Consider the following 15,947-nt stretch of genomic DNA (forward strand, 5'->3'; position numbering starts at 1 on the left):
CTGGCACAAGGGGGTATTTATAATATTTTTTGGGAGAGGATAAGCTTCCGAAATATTTTAGAATTTTCCAAAAAAATTTAGAATTTTCTAAATTTTTTTAGATTTTTTTAATTTTTCCTAATTTTTTTTTTGAATTTTTTTTGTGATTTTTTACAAGTTTTTTTGAATTAAAAAAATTACAAAAAATGGGCTAGTGGCTCCCCTAACTGCTAGCGGCGGGCCCGAACCAGTGACTGGCCCCCAAGTAGCGCGCAGAATTACAAAGGCCAGGGGCAGGCAAGGTGGGCTCGGGCAGGCCGGAAGGGCTGGCCAGGTGGGCTCGGGTGTGCCAGCAGTACGGGCCAGGTGGGGCTTGGCGGGGCAAGGCGGCCCGGAGGCAGAACACGGCGTGGGTCAGGCTCAACGTGCACGGTGTTCTATCGCCGTAGGGGTAGTGACGTAGGCCGGCCAGCCAGTTCGGCTACCTACGTGAGTCAAAGCCCAATTTTTGGCCTGAACAGGTCAAATTAGACGATTTTGGGGTATCTGGGACAGTTTTTCGATGTTTTAGACCTGATCTTGGCATTTTAAAAGTCATTCGAGACCTTTACACACAAGATCAGGTTATTTTTTAGTTTCAAATCTCATGAAAAATTCTCCAAAATTTGTAATGTGTATTTTCAGACTTTTAGGACTTTGACATCCGAAAATAGGAGGCAACTGATATATTATAAAAAAAATATTTTGATCGAGCACGAATCTCAATGCAAAATAAGGCCGGAAGTTTCAAAAATTAAATCTGGGATCATATGAATTACAATATTAGCAAACTTTAGTCGAACTGAGCGTCTTGGAAATACAAACCCAACGACACCAAATTCAGCTCAATCCGACCCCAAATGTGTCTGAATCGAAGACCCGAAGCACTGTTAGAATGTTCAAACAACAATTTGGATTATCAAACAGTTTCCAAACATGATATGGTTATAGTTGAATCGATTGTCTCGACCATACAAATCTAACGAGCCCAAGATTGTCGAATTTCGATATCATTAAGACCTTCAAATGTCTGATGAACAGTCCACGATCAAGGGATTCAATATCGACCGTCTATCCAAACCACTCCCCATTTTCCCTTGATCATCCTCCTATTTACGGGTCATGTCATCCTCAAAAAATTATAAACCTCTCATTTCTCTTAAGAGGGGACCCAAGTAAGAAGAAGAAGAAGAAGAAGAAGAAGAAGAGAAGATAAGAAGAAATGGGGGAAGAAACTCCTCGACCACCGTCAGAGTTCCGCCCGACTTTCAAGTGACGTTAAGTGATGTCGGAGTTCCGCCTGACTCTCAAGTGACATCAGAGTTCCATTCGGCTTCCAAGTGACGTCGGAGTTCCATTCGACCTCCAAGTAACGTTAGAACTCTGTTCGACAAATAACAGACACTAGTTTTCTGACACCAGCATTGTGATATTCATTTGCAACTAAATTTCAACCTGGGAGTTGATTATTTTAATCTGATCATCATAAATTTTAAAGACGAGTTAGCCTCTTGTAACTCGGCAAACACTAGTGCAATTCTTTCAACTGGGCGTGGCCCGGTGATTTTTTTTTTTAACTAGTAAGAGATCTCTAGCAAACTTCTCTCACATTTTTACCTTGATAGAAGAAGTAAATAGCAGCCCCTTCATTGTTTGGCTGAAATCAACCATAGGAAACGAGATGGATTCAGTTTTCTCACGGTTTTCATTCCCCAAATCGCTGTAGGTAGGAAATTCATTCATATTTTTGGCCCAAACTGCTGTAGGCTTCAAAGATTCACCCAGCTTTCTTCATTTTCTTACTCTGAACATTGTAGACATGAAGGCAAGAGAGTAGGAGAGGTAGAGAGTAATGAGAGCGAGGAAGAGCGCAGTAGCCCTTTTCATTTTTTTCTTTGCACGACCAAAATCGAGAGAGGGGAGGAGGTCGAATGAGGCGTGAGCTCTTTTAGTTTCCCTTTTGGAATACCTGATATGAAACATAAAATGTAATGACAAAATAGCCATTAAAGGCCTTTATTCAATAGCTCAAATTATATCTTCTTTTTAAAGCCTTTGATCCAAGAGCTGAAATCAAATACTGTCCTTATTTGATGTTTTAAATAATAGATTTTATCTATTAACTTTTTTTAAAGATTTTTTATGATTTTTTATGTGATTTTAATTTATTTTGATTATTGAGTTTATTAAGAAAAAGTTCCTTATGTTCTCTCCTCTCGAGAAGTATCAAACAATATTCAATTCAAGTGTGAATAGACTCATTTGATCCATCTCAATGAGCTGCATATAATGGTGCAAATCCGTTTTACAAAGATCTCGATTGAAAAGTTTTACATAGGAGACGAATATGTGCATAAGAGGCTCAAACACTCAGTAAATCGGCATTGACTTGATCACATATATTTTTAAAACACAATAAAGGACAACATGTGATCAAGAGAATTAAATCCTAAGGCTGAAGACAAATCGAGGTAAAATATGCAACTTGATCCTTCATCAGACACAATAGTGCAATGTGCAAAAAAACGAAGTGATCCACAAAATGTGCAAATTGCCATGCGAGTGATCGATACCAAAAAAGAGCTTAACAGAACACACTTTGGGCCATGTTGAGAAATGAGAATGATTTGATTCTACCACTCATCTGTACCATTTGATTGGATCTCGACCTTGTTAATAAATGGCGAATTTCATGATCTTCATAGTATCTTAGGAATTTGCTTCATGTGCACTCACCACCTTGATTGAATCTCAAGGCCTTGATTTTAAGATTATTTTTTCTCTAAATAAGCTTTGAACATCTTGAAAATTATTAAACACCTTGATTTCTCCTTCAAAAAATATATTGAAAATTTGCACAAAAAATCATCAGCAAAACATAGGAAATGTTTATTCTTATTGAAAGATATTAATCTAATGGGACCACACATTAATGTGGCTTTCTAGCTTTGAAGCCAACTTCTTTGAAAATATTTTGTCAGATTATTTCCAAGTAAACATCATTCACATAATTGAATGTGTTGGTTAAAACAAAGTAGGCCTATCATCTTCTCCTTCTTTATTAGTAGTTAAAGGTGGCCTAACTTGACATCTCATGGTTATGAAAGTGCCATGATAAGCCTTCAAAGACTTCGCAATATCACATATAGGCTTTGTTTATAACAACTTTCTTATTGATTTCTAAAATAATTTTAGAACAAAAATATCATGAACTATAAATTTTTGTACTAAAAAATTATTTTAGAAAGCAGTAAGAAAGTTGTCCCAAACGAAGCTTTATTATTTTAGAGAAATATTTTATTCTTTAACATGGGCACCTTGGCAATCAAATCATATATATATTTATTGAGAGAGAGAGAGAGAGAGAGAGAGAGAGAGAGAGAGAGAGCTCTCTATTCTGGCAGAGAGAGAGAGAGAGAGAGAGAGAGAGAGAGAGAGAGCTTTCTATTCTGGCTTGATCAAGTTAAAGGGCATAAGCTTCATTTGGGATATTTTTTTTATTGCTTTATAAAACAGTTTTTAGTACCAAAAAATTTTATTAAAAAAAAATATTTTAAAAATAACGAAAAAATCATCTCAAATGAAGGCTTAGATTAGAATCTTTTAAAGATTCATTCATTTAAAAAAAAATATTCAATTTTCCTTTTTTTATCAGTATAAAATTTTTGATGGGAATTATTTTTTTTTTTCTAATTCTACAGTTCATTAGCATCAAACAGTACTATTAATAAAGTAGAGGACATTAAAGAAATATATTAATGTCACACAACACAATGTATGACATAGTGTATAGTTGCATGCCCATATGAATACATTTTTTTATGGTTACATTTGAAAAGAAGAGATATTATTTCCTTTTCTTATTTAACCATTTCTTTTGTTATAGAGGGCCCATTTTGATGCAAGTCTTTAAGTATACAAATATTTAAAATACAAAATATTAGAATTATGATGATCAAGTTAAAATTTGAGCTTTTATTTTCAATTTATCTTATTTTTATTTTTTATTTTATTTTGATAGGAGTTTTAGTTCAGTAAATGTCCGTGTGTGTGCGCTATGAATTTTTTGCTTTCATGAAATATTGGTTCTTTTTTTTTTTGGTACAAACTCATATACATTACGTACATATTCAAGACTTAAACCCAAGACCTCTTGGTTACATGCCAAAGCTCTCAATCAACAGATCAAATTGACTTGCAAGATTATTTTCTAAGTTTTCATGTTGTCCTATTTCTATTTATGGTTGATAGCTTTTTTTTCTTTTGAATGGAGTTGTTTAGTGCTGTTGTTTGAACATACTATTCTTCTACTTCTAGAGTTGGCTCCTTCATAAAGTGAAATAATTGAAGATATTGTGAAGTGGCTATCTCCTTATGTAAGCACCAGACTCATTTTTGTTTATACTCAAGATTATTTGAGATAATTTTTTTATTGTTTTAAAAAATTACTTTATAGTATAAAAAATTTTATTTTAAGAAACTTTTCATCTAGAAATTTACTTTAAAAACCAGTAAGAATGACGTCCCAAACGAAGCCTAATTTCATGATTTGCTTTTGACTATTTAAACTCTCATGTTCAATCTCTCTCCCCATCAAAAAATCGCGATTTTTTTGATATATATATATATATTACTCAAATTTTTCAAAGTACAATACAAGAAGTTAAATATAGAAGCTTAAGAGTAAAGAATTTTCATAACGATGATCAAACAAAGCCTTCTCAGAATTTTCCTTTAAGAAAAGATGAGAACATAGTTAATGCTCTTTCAGGCTGATAGCTTGGCACTAAGTGTCCTGCTCCCCTTACTGTAGCTAATGTCAATCCCTTATAGCCAATTACATATCCTCCAACCTGCCATCATACAGAATAAACATATAAAAATTTATTTCACAATCTTTATAACATATATGAATATTTTAGATTAAGGAAATCATTGATCTCACCTGATCATTAGTGTACCATGGCTTCCATTGTGATTCAACTGGAAGCTTTAGCATCTTGATCGAATACCTGGTCGACGTCACCGGCACAACTGAATCTTGATCACCACTGTGAAAAAAAATAAAGTTGATGGAGCTGATGGAGGAAAAGTTCTTATTGAGTGTTATGGGTGTAAATGTGCTAAACTTGAGCGAGCTTAAGTGTTGTTCAGATAGACTTGTTAAGTAAATGAGCTAAAAAAAATTGTTTTTAGTTCAGGCGGTCAATTTATTGAGCAGAACATGACCTATTTACAAACATACAGTTTACTTCCATGCGTTTATAAGCAAAATCAAGCTATTATCGAGGCACAAACAGTTACATAAGTTTTTTTTTTGTGTTTAGCTCTTTAATTATAGCTTTGTTTGAGACAGCTTTCTTATTGATTTTTAATGCAGCTTTTTAGTACAAAATTAAAATCTTTGTTCTAAAAAGCTAATTTAAGATGCAGTAAGAAAGCTTATAATAACCAATCAAACTTATAGAGTCGAATATAATTGAAAACAAGCAATAATCAAAATACTGTAAAGGAGTTTAAAACCTGTAAAACCACACTCTCAGGCCATTGTGAATTAGATCTTGAATTGTTGGAAGCAATGTTGCTGGTGCGTCATTCCAGTATCCAATAACATCACTGTGTTAAAAAAATTTAGAACATTTAAATGCGATTGAAAGACTTTATAAACTTATTTTGAACATATAGTAACGGTCAAAAAATTACCTGCAAGCAGTCCAAGGATATGGTAAATGAACAGTTGCATGAAGTGCTTTTTGCACCTCTGCAAGATTCAGATAGTTGTCAACGTAGTCACTAGCACAAGGATCTGGTTGAACTGACTGTCATAACCAGAAGTGAAACTTGTTCATTTAATTTGTATTTTGTTATATCAAATTTGGAAATTTTTATAAGAGTAATGAAGAACTTACAGCTTTTATATTTGAAGATGTGCTGCAAATAGGAGCATAAATATCATACATATCAATATTTCCAATCTCATTTTGAGCTGCAGTAAGAGCCTCATCACAATCTGCATTACTGACTGATGAAGAGAAATTGCAATTTGATTGAATATTGCTATAAGTTTCATCGGCTATCAAGGCATGGCTCCATAAGTAATCGTAGGTGGCTTTGTCATTTGTGTCTCCATCAACATAAGCATTCCCCATCTATGAATTCAACCATGAGTAGCATTAGTAGTGTTCTGATTAGGGCCGTAAGAAATGCTCTTGTTTTGGAATAGCTCATAAGGGTGTAAGTGAGTCAAGCTAATTCATGAGCCAGCACAAGTTCAGCTTGATAAATAGAGCTAACGAGCCAAGCTTAAGCCAAAATCGATTCGAAACGTTAGCTCACGAGCTTGCTCGTCTAAAAAATATTAATATAAATACATACAAAATATATTAGAATTCAGGAGTTCAAATATAAAACTATTAAAATTTTTAAAATGATATCTCACTTTTAATATCAACTGATTTTTTATCATATATCTTCTAATTTATCATTCTTTTTATAAGTTTATTATAATAATTATTCTTAATCATTTTATCTCTTTCATTATAAATTAAGTTAAGCTCAAACTTGATTAATTAATATAGCTCAATTTCAAGTTAGTTGTGAGTCGAGCTCCACTGAACTCATTTACACCTTTAATAGCTCATGTCTGAATCATTAAGAAGCTCGTATTCAATTCATTCTTTATATAAGTGAGCAGATATTGGACAATTATTTCGAAAATGTTTGCTTAATAAGCCCAGCACAAGCAGAGTCTTTTTGATCATGTTCAACTGATTTATATATAAAACTCGAAATTATAAATTATTAATTTTGTACATTTTTTTTTTTGGATTTTGGAATATATGATTGTTTGGTATAATTTACTTACCGCAATGCCTTTTAGTTGAATGATTGTGTTCTTATTGGCAGCATTGTTTTTCAGAATGAGGGCAGCAAGTTCTGGGATGTAATGACCAGCATAGCTCTCACCGGTTATGAAGAAATCTCTGTTCTTGTACTGAGGAAATCTCTCTAACCAATTGATCAAGAAGGTGTAGGTGTCATCAGCCGTGCTCTTGTCACCGGTGTTTTGGTAATCTGAACTTGTGTTTGAGTAGGAGAAGCCAACACCAGCTGGTGATTCCAGAAAGATCACATTTGCCACTTTTATGAAAAACAAAAGCGCAGTTAGAAACAAAACAAAATTTCTGTTATCATCTAAGTATCTTGTAAAATTTAATGAATGATACTACGTATAATTATGCTGTTATCATGCTATTTCTGCAAATGAATCGAAACTAAAACAAAAGGATTTGATTGAACCAACTTTTTATGTAAAGCAGTGCTTATAGATCTGAAATAAGTCAGAATAAGAAAAAATTGAATCTGTAAAATAAATTTTAGGAACTTGTTTATTCTAATTTCTTATCATATACTTTCTACAACTGGTTCAAAACTAAATCAATCAGACTATAGCGTTTGTCTTATTCAACTTTGCTATGTTAAGTAGTGCTACATATATAAGAATGTTATTAGATGATGATGTTGCATCTCAAATGTACGATTTCATGATTCAGTACTAACATGCTTATAGTATGTTATGATGTTAGAATGATCGATGCTGAATTTTTTATGTTGATTTCTTATTAGTTTTGGCGATCATACATGATTGTAACTTACATATTAGTGGATTTGACTACCATGCAAGCAATGATTATTACTAATATATGCTAGTAATCTAACATGACATCATGCATGAAAGTTATATTTTTAAGTTCAGAAGAAAAATGAACAAACCTGATTAAATAACCAACCTATATATCAACATAAATAAATTCATATGTTCGTACTCACCATTATTCCACGCTGCCTCATTTGCATAAAGAGTTTTTCCATCACTATTAACTCTAAATGGTCCTAATTCCCGCATTGCTCCAGCTCCAAGAGAAGAACATCCTGGCCCTGCATTAATCACAATAATAGGATTACTTGTTAAGTTTATTCATGTCTCAACTAAATACTAATCAATACAAGTTTGACTCAATCTAATTAGAGTTTTTACGTATAAAGTCAAAAAATTTGATTCAAAGTTTAGAACTTTACCTCCATTTAGCCACAAGACCAAGGGTTTTGAGCTAGAATCTTGAGGAGCCTCAACAAAATAGTAGAAGAGAGCCCTTCCTTTCGTTGGATCAACAGTAACATATCCAGAATACTGATCAAATTTCACATCTTCTGGCTGCCCTGGCAATTTTTCTATCTTATCAGCTTCCATTTGCCCATCCTGAGAACTAACATAAACTGGAAATTGATGAATATTTCTTATAAGATTCCACCAATTATCTCTCAATATCTTTAAAGACTTAGGACTGCTATTGAATTTCAGTAATTGAGTGGCTTCATGAGAGGACTTGGAACAGCACAAAGAGAAGAAAAAGCAAGAGAAAAGAAGAGAAAACAAAGTTGAGTTTCTCATCTTTGATTAACTTAGATTGCAACATGAAATAATTCACTGTAATTTATGTTATATTTATACTGTAATGATATATAGATGACAGAAGTATTAATAAATTAAGATGTCGTTGTAGCGTGAGATGTTTGCTTATTGTGATTTTCAGGTTTCATACTTGCCGTGATGATTGGAGTGGAAAAAAGATCTGAAGTGTTAAAAAGACCATTTAAAATTAGATAAAATGCATGATTGCAAACTTTTGTCTCATTAGACTCATTTATAAATTAAAAACTTGGATGAGAGGAGAGGGAGAATATTCTACCAGATTCATGCTTTAGATCTCATTATTTTACTGATTTTCCCGTACCTTCCAGGTTGAGTTCCTATTATTTTGCATAGTTAAAATATTAAATAAATTATAATTTTACTCTGTTTAAAATAATTAAGAACTACTTTTTTATTAATATTATATTTTTTAAAATTCTATGTTTTAGCATTATAACTAATTGTATTAAATTAAAAAAAAAAACTCATTAAGCGTATCAGAGAGGGTGGGGAAGATAGTATTATTATCTTTAATAATTTAATTAGTTATTAAACGAACAAAAAAATAAATTTAGAAATAGTCATAGTAGCCCGTTCAATAAAAACTTTTGAAAAGTTTTCAGGAGAGAGAAATAAACATTAAAGAATAAACTAAATGTGGAGATAGAGAAATAAAATAGGAGAGATAAAAAATTTCAAAAACTATTTTTTTTCTTAGTGTTGGAAAGAAGGTACATCAATTTATTTATTTTTTTATAAAATCTTAAAAACAAATATGTTTCTTATTTTTTAATAAAAATTTTGAATAAATTTGTTGTGTGTTTTATTCATTATAGTATATTATTTATTTTAAATTTATCTTTATTCTAAAGAAAATAAATTTTAAAATCAAATATTTACTATTTTTTTAAATAAACATTTAAAAAAATTAAGTAATATTTATTAAAACTTACATCTAGATTATTTTTTATTATTAATTATGAAATTCATTTTCATTTATTAATGAAAAAATGTAATAATATTTATATAAATATTATTTTTTCTTAAAATAGATAAATTTGAAAATATAATAATTATGAATAAAAACACATAAAAATATGTATTTTTAAATTAATTATGAAAATTAAAATTGTGAAATTTTTTAACATAATAACACATAAAAATTTTTCATTCTAAATTATTTATTAAAAAATTTGAGAAAAGATGTTTGCATTTAACATTTTAATAAAAAATAAAAAAAAATTCTGATGTACCTCCTTCTAACATACATGAAAAAAAAAAATGTTTTGATATTTTTATTTATCTCTCCTACTTTATTTCTCTATCTACTTCTTTAATTTATTCTCTCTTGGAGATTCTCTCTTTTAAAATCTTTTTTTTAAGTTTTATGGCGACTTTTCTTAGTTCTGAATTAATTTTTTTTTATAGTTTTAATAACTAATTAAATTATTAACCGAAATTACTTTAAAAAAAATTTCATAGTATTAGAGATAAAAATATAATACCAATTTTGTAAAGGCAATACAGCTATAGACATCTATCCTCCTCATATAATTGATGCAATGAATCAATTGATTTATGGCAATCAATTTAATCATTAAGAAAAAATAGAATTTGTCTTTGACCTGGACGCCGTATACAAACGAAAAAAAATAAAAAAAAATTGTTCAAAGCACGTACCTGTCCGATAGCTGATCGGATCTCCTCCTTCCTCTCCGACCCAACCTGCTGAAGCCGAGTCGCTCTTGCCTCCCTTTGACCTAGCCGACGCCTCCTGCGACATTCCTTTCCTGTCGGAGTGGAGGTTACAACATTTTGATCGGAGGTAACGACGGGAAATTGCTCGCTGTAAAGGTAACATTCTCCCTGTTGCGTGCTTCTTCGACTCCTTCATTGTTGATCGGCTTCGCTATTAGGTCCGGTCACGGGACCTATTTTTAGGTTCGGACATCCTGTATTTTGACTGCGTTTTCGGTGCACTTTAAGTGCGCTTTGAATGTCACAACATAGGTCACACAAACTTTTTGCATCAAATACATTCACGCAACTAATTAAAAGGGCTCATTCATATAGCATGAACTTCCCAATATAAGCAAGACCATCATATGATTAGAATGTGCTTTACCTGTGCTTTGGACTGGTCTTTTTTGAGTCGAAGCGCAATCTATGCAGCAAATTTTTAGTAGATGTCCGAATCTATTTCTAGGTCTGATGACCGGACGTAATAATTTACCCCTTTCTACTGGATCGAAAGTTATGACATTTTGATCAGAAACAAAAGGGAGGTCGCTTGTAGTGAAGGTAACTTTCTCTATTTAGCATGCCTCGTTGCTAAGTCCGGTAACCCATCGAGCTAAGTGAGAAAGGAGGAGGATTTAATTTAATTAATTAGTTAATTATAATTAATTAATTATTTATTTTTTAATTATAATTAATTGGTAATTATAATTAGTTATAATTAATTATTATTATTTATAATTGATTATTTAATTAGTTTTAATTATAATTAATTATTTTTAATTATTTTAAATTATAATTATTTATAAATAATCATTATTATTTATAAATAATTATAACTAAATATCTTTATTTAAAATTAATTATAATTAATAGATTAATTATAATTAATTATTTAAACATTTTATTTATAATGAATTATATTTCATTTTTGTTAATTATGATTAATTATAATTAATAGTTAAAAAAGAAAAAAAAAGTGAAAAAAAGAAAAAGAAATTAAAAGAAAAAAAGTAAAAAAAAAAAAACAGAAGAAAGGAAAAAAAGAAAAAGGAAAAAAAGAGATAAAAAAAGAAAAAAAGAAAAGAAAAGAAGAAGAAGAAGAAAAAGAAGAAATAGATGCTTTTTCTTGCCTCGATTAATTAGCCGACACCAACACTGATGACACTTACTCAGTTATAAAGATACAAACTCTGTCCTCAGCACTTGCAGCGTAGAGAGCAACCACCCATTTGCGCTTATCTTAGCACAATGGGAGGAAACTCTTTGCAGTGCTTGGGATGAGGCAGGTAATCCTGGTGCATGCTTTACTTAGCATAGCAGGGCATAATTTTAAATACACGTATGCGCATCAATGCCTATAGGGAAATCACCATGCATTTTTAAATAAGTACCTCTGAAGACCCATGCGTGCCTTTCTTGGCATGGTGGGATTGAAGACTACAACCGTAATGTCTTTAAACATTGATTATGCACGTCTTTCTTGATGTGGCAGGCAAGTTATGACTCCTTAAATCTCTCCCAAACAAGGAATATGCTAAGATGCTACCGAAATTCAGACTAAAGTGCATAAAGATTGAATAATAAAAAGACCTAACTTGAGCAGCAACGCAGAGGACCTATACTTGAATAGAAATACACATAACACTAATAGCTATGCTGGAAGCTAAACTTGAACTGAACAAACAGAGGACTTGAACTGAACAACAGGGAACTGAACCCTAAATCACAAAATACACAAGTAAGATCAAAATGCAAATATTAATTTAATGCATTAAAAAAAAATACAAGCAAATAAGTAGGGGACTCATGATTAACAAGACCTTGATGCATGCAAACAAGGATCACTACACGATTCATAGCATCTGAACGATCACAAACGAATATCAATTGTCGACACCTGAATGTATGGTATATAACAGCTGATGCTAATGATTGCAACAAACCACTACAACAGTCCCTACGAGATCAAATGCACTATATTTTCAATCAATATCAACCTACTATAGAATACAAATGTCTCCTACATGTATTACTGCCAATACAAGTAATAATGTCTATAGATTGAAATGAATACACTAACAATTGATGAAAGACGACCCATCATTGCAAACAAGTACACAATCAATAACCACCTGTGAATGATGAAGGTGGATATAATGCAAGTATAATATATGGCTCTCCTACAAGTACATCTAAGAGATTGCAATGAACATTCTTGTAAGCAATAATAGTCAATATGATAATTATGGATAACAACAGTGGGTATATCATGAATATAGTGAATTTGTGTGGACACAAGTACATATGATACTTACAAACAACTGATAGAGATATGTGTCCGAAACTAACTACATGCAACAGTCGGTGTTAGTATGCAAATGAATATACAAATCTACTTACAATCAAAATATGATAATTAATAATGAACATGTATAATACCTATAGCAACAATAATTGAGATGTTGCAATTGATCTTGGCATTAATCTGAGGAATAAGAAGCTAATGAAGCCACATCAAATAGAGAGCTTTAGATTCCTTGTCAAAAAAATCTTATGGTAAAAAGACTAGGGGATCTTGAGCCTATGGATGAGAGAATTCTAGTAAAGACAATTGGAAGACATATCCTTATTTGATTTTTATTCCTTTAAGGTGGACCATAGATCACAACAGTTGGATATTTGTTTTTCATGTTTGATATTTTTGTAACTTGTATATTTTTTATGATTCAAAATATTATTTCTTTAATTATTATTTCTTCTAACATATTTTAGAAGAATTGTTTTGCTCTTGTGTGTACTAATATTTCAGGAAAATCATAATCCGGATTGTTGAAAACTTCAAATCAAGATCAGTTTAGAATTTATTGTAATTGAAATTTGTATTTTCCATTTTATTGAGTCTGAGAGAGTGTGATTGTAATTGAGTAACTGAACACACACACACACACACACCAGGGGAGAGTTTAAAATTCATATGTTTTTAAACTGATCATACTGTACGATATCACTTCATACGGGACAATCTGATCAATTATTATTCCCCAACGAGTAATGGAACGAACAGAAATGAAATTATTTTTTCTAAGTATGGTTCATACGAGATGATCCCAATTTTGTATAAGGACAAACATCTCAGGTTCATTCTCAAGAATTGATCATACGGGACGATCAAACCTTCGTACATAGATGAATGTCTTGGTTTCGTTCATGGAAATTTTTTTTAAGTCTTGATCGTATGGGACGATCTCAAATTTTGTATAGGGATGAACACCTCTGTTTTGTTCTCGGATGAAGATCAAACTGGACAATCTTAATTTTCATACAGGTACGAATGCCTCTGTTTTATTCTTGAACAAAGATCATTCGGGACAATTTTAATTTTTGTACAGGGACGAACGCCTCTGTTTTATTCTCGCACAAATTTTTTTAAAAAGTCTGGATTGTACGGGACGATTCCATTTTCATACCAGGATGAACGTCTCAGGTCTATTCTCGCTCATTTCGTCTTAACGTTTAGTACAAACAAAAATTGAATTTTCTAACTGTTTATCTCGAACGAACATAGTTCGTATCGAATGATGATCGGGTACAAAATAATTTTGTAATGATTCACAATAGGTTCATACGCAATAGTATTTGAACTATTCATACGTACGAACATACGATCATACTGTACGATTGTGTATGCTCTAAATTGAAAATTTTAATTTTCTGGATGGTTTTTCTTGTCTTTTATATAAAAGGTCCACTAAAGTTGACGTGAAAGAGTCTTGTCTACATGATTTTTCAAGAGCAATTAAAGGAGGGGATGTGAGGTAGTGTTTGAGATATTTCATACAAGTGGAGTGTGAAGGGTTCAAAAGATTACTCAAAGGTAAGGATCTCCTTATAATTATGGTTATCGCTCTTCCTCTTATCTTTCTAGATTGCTCATGAGAAGATTTTCAAATAAGACTCGATTCTTTGCCAACACTTGGGAAGTGTTAAAGGATGAAGGTTCTCTGCCTAAACTTGGAGAATGTAAAAGGATGAAGATTCTCTGCCTATATTTGGAGAGCGTGAACATTCGATAGTACTCTGCCTACACTTAGAGAGTGTGAAAGGATGAAGGTTCTCTACCTACACTTGAAGGGTGTGAAAGGATGATGGTTCTCTGCCGCACCGGGGATTGGTGGAAGAGAGTTTTTATAAAAGGATTTTTCGCCTTGCTGTGGGGGCAAAAGGAGAGACACTTTTAGTAATAGTGCAATACCTAAAGAGGGAGTCTTCAGAGAGTGGATATAGGCCATGCTTGACCTAACCACTATAAATTTTTATGTTATTTAAATTCCATATTTTATTTACTACAAGTTATTTTTCCGTGGTTAAAAATTCTCATTTTAAAAACTTTAATTAACTTGCTTTGTGAATCAACCAGTTTCACTTTTAAAATCCAAGATAATTTTTAAAAATACCAATTCACCCCCCATCTTGGTTAGCCTTGGGATATTAGCTTAGGTTTAACAACCTAATTATGATTTAATAAGAATCAACAAGTGGTATCAGAGTCTTGTTTTAAAATCATAAGTTTAGACTACTTTTTGATAAACGAGTATGGCTACTTTTGGAAATCAGAATACATCTGAAGGGTATTCGATCACTAGACCTCCTTTATTTGATAATATCCCTTTTAATTTTTGGAAAACATGCATGTCTATATTTTTATAATCACTAGATTATCATATGTGGATCTTAGTTCAAGAAGGGTATACAAAATTAACTAGATTAGTTTATGGTATTAGAGTTGAAACACCCTTTACTGAATAGAGTGTAGAACAACGTGACTTAGAATCGTTAAATGCAAAATGTTAAAATAGTATCTTTATGCAATTAAGTTAGAAGACTACATGCGCGTTTCCATTTACAAAAGTGGAAAGGACATATAAAATAGACTCTATATTACTTATAAAGGGACAAATGAAGTGAAGCAATCTAGACTAAACATCTTATTACATGATTAGGAATTATTTCACATGAAACCAAATAAATCCATTTTTAAAATGTATACAAGATTTACTCAAATTGTCACTTCTTTACATGTATTGGGTAGAAAACTAACAAATGCTGAAATTGTTAATAAGATTCTTCGTTATTTGCCTACTGCATATGATGCTAAAATAACTGTAATTAAAGATTCTAAAGATTTGAATGTTTACTCTATTGATAATCTTCTTGGTTCACTAATTGCCTATAAGCATGGAGTGAGTCAAAGGAAGGTTGATGCAAGTGAACAATGAAAGGAGAAGAACATTACACTTAAAGTGGAGGAGTCGGAGAGTGATCTATCGTAACCTAAGGATGAGGATGACATAGCTTTAATGACTAGACAATTCAGGAGCTTTCTTAAAAGAAAGCAAATGAGACGCCAACAATGGAACATAAATAAGTTCAATTGGAATGTTAAGATTATTAATGATATGATTTATTATGAGTGCAGGAAACCTGGATATATAAAGTCAGACTATCCAAACCTAAAAGCCACTCTTAGCAAGGAGAAGGCAGAGGAGAAACCAAATGTGAAAAAGGGTAAGAAGAGATTCCAAAGAGCTTTTTAGGCGGACTCGACTTTGGATTCACCAGAAATTGAAAAGGAGTAGGAAGCCACTAACTTATGCTTAATGGCCAATAATCTTGATCAGTCAGATCAAGAAGAGGTATGTGACTTAACATATGCTGA

At 31.9% G+C, this 15,947-nt stretch overlaps 1 protein-coding gene across 1 annotated transcript; it reads right to left on the reverse strand.

The window, feature by feature from the left end:
- Positions 1 to 4,637: 4,637 nt before the first annotated feature.
- On the reverse strand, positions 4,638 to 8,504 carry LOC110105723 (serine carboxypeptidase II-3). The gene is made up of 8 exons (XM_020835329.2): positions 8,098 to 8,504; positions 7,849 to 7,956; positions 6,884 to 7,158; positions 5,928 to 6,167; positions 5,722 to 5,837; positions 5,542 to 5,634; positions 4,964 to 5,069; positions 4,638 to 4,871 (listed from the first exon to the last, which is right to left on the reverse strand). Exons 1-8 carry the CDS (start codon positions 8,468 to 8,470, stop codon positions 4,740 to 4,742), a joined length of 1,443 nt encoding a protein of 480 aa, XP_020690988.1. The 5' UTR covers positions 8,471 to 8,504; the 3' UTR covers positions 4,638 to 4,739.
- Positions 8,505 to 15,947: the final 7,443 nt, after the last annotated feature.

Source organism: Dendrobium catenatum, unplaced genomic scaffold (assembly GCF_001605985.2).
Source record: "Dendrobium catenatum unplaced genomic scaffold, ASM160598v2 fragScaff_scaffold_716, whole genome shotgun sequence".
Lineage (NCBI taxonomy): Eukaryota > Viridiplantae > Streptophyta > Magnoliopsida > Asparagales > Orchidaceae > Dendrobium > Dendrobium catenatum.

Bases quoted from the DNA above. Each gene is read 5' to 3' on its own strand.
- LOC110105723 (XM_020835329.2), bottom strand. From the start codon at position 8,470: ATGAGAAACTCAACTTTGTTTTCTCTTCTTTTCTCTTGCTTTTTCTTC. The intron at 7,957-8,097 runs GTAAAGTTCTAA...TGATTAATGCAG, and splicing joins GGTCTTGTGGCTAAATGGAG to GGCCAGGATGTTCTTCTCTT. The intron at 5,635-5,721 runs GTAATTTTTTGA...TTTTTAACACAG, and splicing joins TATCCTTGGACTGCTTGCAG to TGATGTTATTGGATACTGGA.